The sequence below is a fragment of the Lepidochelys kempii genome, chromosome 6, assembly GCF_965140285.1.
Source record: "Lepidochelys kempii isolate rLepKem1 chromosome 6, rLepKem1.hap1, whole genome shotgun sequence".
Classification (NCBI taxonomy): domain Eukaryota; kingdom Metazoa; phylum Chordata; order Testudines; family Cheloniidae; genus Lepidochelys; species Lepidochelys kempii.
The window spans coordinates 2,942,748-2,952,341 of NC_136385.1; the positions used below are offsets into that span (position 1 = coordinate 2,942,748).

Consider the following 9,594-nt stretch of genomic DNA (forward strand, 5'->3'; position numbering starts at 1 on the left):
GTGAGGTTTAACCCTGCAGTGGGATTGGGATCCTGTGGGTCCCGCAGGACCTGCTGCCATATTAGCAGGAGCAGGTGAAGGCAGTGTATTGTGTTGATCAGGTGGAGGAAAAAACCCCCAGATTGTGGGAATTTGCTGGGAGATACTAAACCTTAGTTTTACCAGAAGTAGCCCGTCTCTTCTTGTGCTAGTGTATTTATACCTGCCTACTGTGATTTCCACTCCATGCATCTGATGAAGTGGGTTTTAGCCCACAGAAACTTCTGCCCAAATCAACGTCTTAGTCTCTAAGATGCCACAAGGCCTCCCCGGTTGTTTTTCCTATTTGGGAAGTTGCTACTTGTTTTCTTTGAGCTTGGCTTTCCCGTACATATTTCTCTCGCGCGCTCTGGATCCGGGATGGCGCTCGGGCTCAAGTCAGATCAGAGAGTCACGCTCCCAGATTTTGTTGCTCCGAGACCCCACATCCTGTCACGGGTGTAAAACCAACGAGGAGTCCCGTGGCACCTTAGAGACTAACACATTGATTGGGGCACAAGCTTTCGTGGGCCAGACCCCACTTCGACCGATGCACAGTGCTGCGAGGAGTTCTCCCACCCAAAGGTTTTCAAAAAGCAAGAATGACCCGGACATGCACATATCTGGACTGGGAGGTTTCACAGTCCTAAAAACGGTGCTGAAGCCGGTTAAAAAAAATCCAGTTTTTTTTTAAACAACTTACTTTTTATAACCATTAACAAACAATCGGCACCTTTTACGGCAACATTGTGGTGCCATTTGATTCCCATTGCGTGTGAGCGACACCTGACAGCCGTGTGCCACAACAGGATTTCAGCAACGTAAAGCAAGTTTTCCTCTTTTTTAAAAATAAAGCTTTAATACTTATATTTAAGCAAGGGATAGAAAAGAGATTTGATGTCTGTTCCAACAGGACTTCGAGTGTTTTTTTACATGGCTTAAGCAAGATTTGTTTTATTCTTTTAGTAGAAAAAATTGTGTCTGATTTGTGTTTATAATATATTGACTAGCTCTTTCTTTCTTTCTTTCTTTCTTTCTTTCTTTCTTTCTTTCTTTCTTTCTTTCTTTCTTTCTTTCTTTCTCATCCATTTCCCTTTTCTTTCTTTCTTTCAGCATGGGGAAATCCATCTCTCTTGCAGGATTTGCCCGATGTCAGGTTTCTGTGGGTGAGAGCAGGATATAAATGCAAGAAACAATGCGGGAGTGCGGTAGGGTTGCCAACTCGGTCGGACCATTGCCGCAAATAGTGTCCGGTCTGAGTTGGCAACCCTCACGTGGGAGTGGGTATCGCAGGGAGGGATTTAAAAAATAGTCCTGCTCAGGGCTCTTGTGGGGTCCCCTTCAGCCTGGGAGTCCTGGTAGAACAGCGGCTTTAGCCAAACCCCCATTCGTGGGCTCAGGACAGGGGGGAGCCAGGGAAATCCTCTGCCCTGGGCTATGGGGGAGCAGAGAAGATGAGCTAGTGCCCTGATTTTGTTGCAGGCGTCTGTGCAGTGCCTGGCCTGGCGCGGACCCTGATCACGACTGGGGTCTCCATGCTACCCTAATAAAAAAATTACTGGCACTCATGATTTCAAGCATCCTCCTTGGGCTGCAGAATTAAATTGGGTTGAATTATGGGGCTGAATCCGTTCTCCCATCCTCCCCGTCCCTGTAGCAGCTCCCAGTTCCCCTCACCCAGTGGCTTCACTTCCACCCTCACTAACATGATCAGGCGGGGAATAGTGACAACTGCTATTGTTACATGTCATCATTAGACTTCAGAGTCGCGGGGGGATGATAGATATGAACACTCCTCACTTCCCTGTGTCAGCTCCCAGTTGCTCCCCACCCCACATGGGCACCACTCCCCCCCATTCTCCTACCCCTCTGCTGAAACCATCAGCAATGACAGAGTAAAAACTGACATTTAAAGGGTTATCATTAGGCTTCAGGATCAACGGGAGTTAAACTATAGACATGAATCCCTGTTTGGTCTCTCCGTGTCCACTCCCAATTGTCCCATCCCACATGGGTATCACCCCCATTCCCTTCCCTTGCCTCATCCGCCCAAACAATCAGTAGGTCAAGGTACACTGATGTGCCAGCAAGTGACATCATTAGTTTCAAGTGTGAACAAGCCCATGGAGACAAATGCAGCCAGTTCTCGCTGCTCAGAGCGGTTGTGTCAGGCTCTCTGCAGACTCTGGCAATGGTCACACTGGTTGGATGGCTTTTTTTTCAGCCCTGAGGGATAGAGAATTAATTTGTGAAATGAAGGCTGAGGTGTTGCAGAATCTACTTATTCCACACCACCCTCAGAGACACATCAGCCAGGTTGGGTGTTGGAGAACAGGGCAGTGCTCTTGTGTTTGTGGCCTGGGGAAGGATTCCAGAACTCCTGGGTTCACCTCCCAACACCCTGTGTGACCGTGGACAAGTCGCTGACTCATGCTGTGCCTCAGTTTCCCTTCCTCACTCTGGGTCTGTCTTGTCTGCTTGGACTATGAGTTGTGAGGGTGAGGAACTGGCTCCTACAGAGCTCAGCGCCCCCATTGTGTGTGTGCTGATCTCCGGGACCCTGGAGAAAATGCAAAGTGACCCAGTGGAGTCAGGGCTGGGTTCTGATCTCAGTGACCCTAACGAGCCATGTCTTTCTTGCCAGCTACAACTGAGGAATTTGCCCCTCACGCTCCACATGCAATCACCGAGCTGTGAGTCAGAAATCCTGCGCTTGCCCTTCTGGCTGCTTCTCCGCCTCCTGGCCTCGCGATGCCCCGTCCCCTCCCTACATCATGGGACGGGAAATGCTTTGTAGGGAGTCCTTTGCGGGGAAACAGAGGTGCAAATGGGAAATGTGTCGCTCTCCCCTCCCCTGGCTGGCTCATTACAGCATCTCAGCTGACAAATGATTGGCTGGTTTGGCAGTTTTCCATGCCCCCACCTGTAGACATACAGACAAACACATGGACTCTGCCAATTTGTACAGCTCATTTATTAAAAATAGTGAAAGCCTGAATAGATCTCTGTGCATTCGAATCTGCTCTAACTCTCTAGACCGCACTCCTCTCCCAGAGCTGGAGATGAAAGCCAGGAATCCCCACTCTGCTCTAACCCACTAACCTTAAATACTCAAAGGAAATACTATCTTTAAATTCCCCTTGTAGCCTGTGAAACTCATTGGCACAGGATGTGAGTTAGGATTCGGAATAGGATCTTTATATGGGGAATGGAAGAGCCAGAGTTATACTCCTAAGAGTTTAAAACACATATGTTTGAAAGGATTGTAAATTTCATGCTCCAGGGCTTCAACTGCCCTCTGATTAATGAGGGTCAGGAGGAAAGTGCGCCCAGGAGGGCAGGTTATTCCAGAGTTGGCCACAATGTAAGGCTGGCTAGATGGGCCCATTGGTCTGACCTGGGGTGGCAGGGAGATGGCAGGATACCGGGCTAGATGGGCATGATTCAGGGTGGCAGGGAGGGGGCAGGATACTAAGTTACATGGGCCCATGGTCTGACTTTGATCTGGGGTGGCAGGGGTGGGATGGGATATCAGGTTAGATGGGTCCATTCTCAATGATCTGATCTTGGAAGGGGAGCAGGGTTAGGGTTAGCGTAGGGGTTATGTTAGGGTTAGGGGACGGGAGCAGGCATATCATTAGAGCAGGATTTAGGGGTAGAGTAATGGAGTTAGGTTAGGGTTAGACTAGGGAGCAGGGCCGGGGAGCCGGCTGGACAATCAGACCTGCTTTGGGGGAAGCACTTTACATGGCCAGCGGAGAGATTAGCTTTAACCAGCGCTCGGGCTCAGCGTGTTATGGTCGGATGCCTGCTGCTGACCCAGTGGTGGAACCATCCGCCACTGTTCGGGCCCTGGGCTGGGACCCGGTAGGAGTAAGGTGGGCCTGGGTCCCCCTACCCCCTGCAGCCGCCCCACCCCTGGAGTGGCAGCTTCCCCGCCTTAGGCCAAGAGGCCAGTGCTTGTCTAAGGTCTGCCAGAGTCAGTATGTCAGACTGTTTATTACTCCACCCAGCCTGAGGGCCTGAGCCCCTAGACTGTTTGGGGCTCTGCTCTGCCTGTAGGCCTGAGCCCCTTGACGGTTGGTTGTTTCTGAGCGCTACCTAGGGGGCCAGGGCTAATTCTCCCCCAGTAACCCTTGTCTTGTCAGGGGCCCAAGACTGAGGAGGCATGGCCTTCCTCCGAGACTGACGCTCCTACAACTGGTCACCTACAATGCACTGAAAAAATGTCCCAGGAAGCATTACACCAGATGGTGGCATGGGGGATACCAGGAAGCCTACCCAAAATGCACCACCTCCGCTGAGGACCCAGCCTCTTGGGTGGCCCAGACATAGGCAGCCCAGCAATGTCAGACAGCGCCTGTCGGCTGCCAAAAGACCTGACAGTGAAAGTTTCAAGGGTGGACGTGGCATGTAGTTCTGGTGTTCAACAGGAGACGTGGCTCCTGCCTTCAGTGACCACCGGGTTCCAATATCCTGTTAAAATCAGTACCCGGAAAATGTAACCTTGTAAGGAACAGCAAGGATTTCACTAGTAAGAGAAAGATAAGTTAGATCGAAGCAACCGATATCTTTGTAAACCATTTTCCAACCATCAACGTTCACCACCTGTCCTGCTCCTGGAAGCATAGTGGCCCCTAGCGCCACATTGGGGCGTTGGGATCAGTGCTTAATGTCCGAGGACAGCACCCCCTACTGAGCCCCCCAAGGCATTCCCTGCAGCACACTGCCCTCTACTGCCATGCATCCCAATCCCCGCCCCCCTGTACGAGCTGGTCCTATATATGGCCTGTAGATGGAAGAAGCTGCATATCCCCTCTAGGATACATTGGCAATATTATTAACCTGCAAATATCAGCTGTGCACTATTAATACCCCATAATAAACCTGTCCATCTCCTTGTGTACCTTTGCTAGCCACCCCACTATGTCCCTGAAAGAAACACTTCCCTTGACTGGCATTAGCCACATTACACTGGATTCCCCATTGCAGCAAACTCATCCAGGCGTCTAGCTCCCCTGTCTTGTCACGCCTCTCTCCCCTCAGGCCCAGTGCCTCCTTAGTGTCCCCAAATACGTATTGCACGCGCTCATTTCTAATCTGCTCCATCTTGGTCCAACTCAGTGGGGTTAGAAGAATGACACGGATTCCTGGCTACAAACTTTCTTTCACAAATATTTATTGAGGCAGAGAGATACATTTGCAAAGAGCCAGAGATCTGGAAGCCTCCCAGAAGCAAATCATTTTGTGGTGGAGCTGCAAAGCTGCCTGGCAGTTTTCCATGCTGGAGCTATTTAACTTGCAGTCAGTAGGGTTCAGAGCTAACAGTCCACATTTACCAGTTAACTGCACCATGGAGCTATTAATCTTGGCTGTCAGCAGATGCAGGTAGGTGTGACCCAGGAAGACACTTTAAACCCAGAGTTAGGGGGATTTGTCCTTTCCAATGTGACCCCAATGCAGGGCCATCTCCTGGAGCCTGCTAACCGCCTGAATCAATAGCTCTGTGGCATGTCCTCCTGGGTGTTAATTGTGAATGTGACCAATTGCCAATGTTATATTAGCATTAGATGCGCTGGATACATATATTGGTTACTGGCTTATGTAACCCTGACGCACTGAGACTACTAGAGGGAGAGTGAAATCTGGCTGCTTTACAGCCTGGGTTAAGTGCCAGCAAGCTTTTAGCTCATGCGGCAGAGGCTCATGGCTTTAGCCCCAAAGGTCCCAGGTTCAGTCCCACTCGCCGATGACCCGGGTCGGTCAGTATTACACTTGGATATGTTGGAAGCACTAGATACAATGATTGGTTGATTGATTGGCTGGATGGAGATGTTGGACGTAGGGGATCCATACATTAGTTGATTAGATGGATTGCTAGGATGACCTTGATACATTAATTGGTTTGAAGGATACATTGGATGCACTGGATACAGACAGTAGCTGGTTGATTTCTTGGCTGATTGGTTGAGAAGATTTCATGGATGTTCTGGATAGATACATTGGTTGGTTGGATGGATTGATGGATAGTTTGGATGCACTGGATACATACAGTGCTGGATTGGTTGGTTGGTTGGAGACAGTTCATGTATGTACTGGTTCAGTGGCTCAGGAATTGGCAGTTAGTGGTGGGATGCCTTTCCAGAGAGAGTTGTGAGGGTGACTGGTCCATGGAAGGGAGGAGGCTGTTATGGGCATAGGAGACACCGATTCCCGAGCAGAAATGACAGCATGAAGCCCAGTGGCATCAGCAGAGTGGGAGCTAGGAAATGTTTTGAGGGACAGGGAACACTGTTGACCGATGCACACCCGTGCCCCTCTTCAATTCCCTAACCAATTGCCACCCTTCCCTTGGACTATGCTGTGCTGGGGGGGCTGGGGAACATACTCAGAACATCTCTGGCCCTGAAGGTTGGGCCCACAGGGCAGACTGTAACGGAACCAGATGCGGCCACGTTTCAGGTAGCACTCCCTCTGGCGGGGCCCCCCAGATGTGAGCGGGACCGTGCAGGACCCCAGCACGTCATCCCTCCTCCAGTCTTTGTCCCATACCTCAACACGGAACTGGCTGGCGACGGTGACATGGATGGTGCCGAAGTCCATGTGTCTGTACCAGACGGGATTGTTGTTGTTCCAGATGGTGCGAGTCCGGATCTCCCTCCCTCCAAAGAAGACCTTGACGTAGGCATCCGTAGCACCAATGGGGTCGCCCCGCAGACCATTTGCCCGCTCCACAGTCACCGTCAGCCTTGCCAGGCCCCGTTGCTGCGAGCAGCACATGGTGTTGGTGGAGCTGTCCCCAGGGCAGACACAGGAGCAGGGGTCGAGGGCGCTCCGCCGGGTCCCCACTGGGCAGCTCTTGGTGCAATCCTCCCGCAGGGCCCTCTCACGGATGTACTCGCTCACTGCCTGCCCCAGCGCCTCCCGCTTGGGGTCGTTCTGCCCCAACAAGGTGTGGATCGGCCTCAAGGAGTAAGTGAGAAGGCCAGGGAGGGACTCCAGGGTTTTCATCCAATCTGAGAAGACCCCAACGTAATTGTTGGAGAAAAGCAGGTCGGCCGTGTTCTTCCCTCCTTCCACCTCTACGTAGCGCTCCCGGTACGTCTCGTGAAAGCTCTGATGGAATTTCAACTTATTTTTCTTCGCCTTGCACTTGCTGAAGCTGAATTGCAATGAGGCCACCCCAATATTCACGGCCGCCTCCGTGCTCAGACAGTCCTTGATCTCATTTACGGTCAGCCCATCCAGCGCCGCCTCGCAGACCCGCACCGCAGTCATGTCCTGCACCCGGCCCCCCAGGGATGCCTGAGACACATAGTGGGTGCCATAGGTCTGAATCAGATGATGGTACTCCGGCTCAGAGGCCTTGTTGTACAGGCTTGGAAGGTTCTTCACAGCCTGGGTGAAATGGCTGGTGAATGGAGGTTTCTCACTGACCCGGAACCTGCCCCAGGGACCCAAAGAATTTATGGGACAATTAGAAAATCCTCCATAGCTAGCCAGGTTCAGATCAGAGCAGCAGACCCTAGAGGGGAAAGACCCCATGTCCCATTCCCCACCCCACTGACCCAGCCAGTCCTCTGCCCTCAGGCTGGATCTCAGCCAGCACCCCTGTGGCTCAGGTGTGACCCTAACAGCACCCCAATGCCAGAGGACAAGGGCTCCCTGGTATCTGGTAGTGAGTCTCAGCTGGCCTCCCCACCTCACTCATGTCGTCACCTGAATCTAAAAAGGGCCACGTAAACTTATCAACAGCAAGCTAATGCCACGCTGCTCATTGCTATCAATGCGAGGCGTCTGTATGGAGGACACATCCAAACATGCATACGGGTGGGAAATTCTGTTATCAGAGTGCGTCTGCCAGGCAGGGCGATAGGTACTCCACCCTCGACAAAGGACTGTGGTTCTGTCCCTGAAAGGCATCTCCAAGGCACAGTAAGAGACAAGGGGACTGCAAATGAGGGTCAACAGGACCATTAAGATGGCAGGGGGAGGAGAGTGCAGGAAACAGATCGATTTGCATTTTAGCAACCCCAAGCAGGGGAAGAAACCAGTAAGGACTTTCCTTGGCCAGCTGACTCCACGTCACCTTCCTCACAGCTTGGGTGGACTTTACTATGGCGGGGTGACTGGAAGGAGAATCCATTGCAAAGGTTCACTGGGCTATCAAGGGAAGGGCTGAGGACCCCAAATGATCTTTCACTTAAGAAGAGAAAGGACCCAAACACAATGGACTCGGTGGGAGATCTCGACCAGAGGGGTGGTCAACCATCTCGCTGGAAGGTAGATTGATAAGGAAACTGCCTTGCACAAAGGTTGTGCCTTGTTTTGTTACATCTTAGCCACCAGAAAGCGCTTTTCACTTTGCTTGTAATCACTCTTGTCCTTATCCCTTGCGCTTGACCTCACTCACCCTCCTCTCTCCCTTACTTCAGAAACTTGCTAACCCCACCCTGTGCTGTGTTTGATGTAAAGTGCATGTGAACTCCAGTTAGCCCGGCAAGCTGCTGAGTGTTGTATCTTTAAAGGAACAAAGGAACCTTAAATCTCTCAGAATGGGCCACAAGAGGGATGGAGATTGCAAAGCACACGGTTTGGGGGACACTTGGGATGGGAAGCGTGTTGGGGTCATCGACCAGCGTGTGGCTGGGGGTAACACACAGGCTGCTGGTCTCAGAGCTGATTCACACACAGATACTCACTGCTGGCTCGTGGGGCATCCAGAGAAGGGACTCAGAGAGGCAGAGCCTCTTGCAACATTTAGGGCTACAGGTCAGGCAGTGACACAATCCCTCACTGGCCTGGATCGCACCCCAGAATGAGACAGCTCCTAACAAGGGAAAGGCCCTGGATGGCTGGTGGTACTACTGTGCAGCTGTTTCCCAGCTGCCCCACCCGAGAGGTGGCTGCATCTCAGCACTGGCTGAGCCACGCTGGTGTGACATCACTGTACATGTGTTACTCATTTGCCCCTCCCCACAGCTAGCTGCATCTCAGTACCAGGCGAGCCATCCCCAGATTGGGAGGTGTCCAAGCTGGTCCTTACCCATAATATTGGCAGGAAACCTCATGCCTTATGAAGGCATATTTGTCCTTCCGCGACTTCTGCGTGACGAATTCGGCCAGTTTGGAACGTGAGCCGGCCAGCCCCATCTTGATATTAACCATGGGCACCATGGACACTTTCAGCCCCACCTTCCAGTCGTTCTGCACCACGGACGCGGCGGACTCCATCATGCCCATGGCCGACTGCTGCACCGAGCTGCTGAGCTTTCGTTGGCACGAGACGCGGACCCTCCAGTCCACCGCGGCCAGTGGCAGCCTCTGCCACTGGCCTCCCTGCAGCGGGTTCCAGCACAGGGTGCAGGTGCCATTCGGGCCGCGCCACTGGCTGGTGTCCAGCACGTGGGCCCCCGTCCTGCCCAGTGTGGTCACGTCAATCCCCTCCCCCACCAGGCTGTGCCCGGGCACGAAGGTTGCATTCGTGCATGCAGCAGCCGTGCCCGTCTGGCATTCGGGGGAGACCACGGGGAGGAGGAATAGGAGGAGGAACATGAAGACACTAGGTTTGGGCAT

At 52.3% G+C, this 9,594-nt stretch overlaps 1 protein-coding gene across 1 annotated transcript; it reads right to left on the minus strand.

Annotated features, from left to right (window-relative positions):
• Positions 1–6,339: 6,339 nt before the first annotated feature.
• LOC140912342 (perforin-1) lies at positions 6,340–9,594 on the minus strand. Its single transcript, XM_073346571.1, has 2 exons — positions 9,065–9,594; positions 6,340–7,462 (listed from the first exon to the last, which is right to left on the minus strand). The coding sequence occupies exons 1-2, from the start codon at positions 9,592–9,594 to the stop codon at positions 6,340–6,342; spliced, it is 1,653 nt and encodes a 550-aa protein (XP_073202672.1).

What these genes read in the sequence shown, in the direction of transcription:
- LOC140912342 (XM_073346571.1), bottom strand. Translation starts at nt 9,594, where the DNA reads ATGCCCAAACCTAGTGTCTTCATGTTCCTCCTCCTATTCCTCCTCCCC. An exon ending in GTTTCCTGCCAATATTATGG is followed by an intron (nt 7,463 to 9,064) that starts GTAAGGACCAGC and finishes TCCCTGGGGCAG; the next exon opens with GTTCCGGGTCAGTGAGAAAC.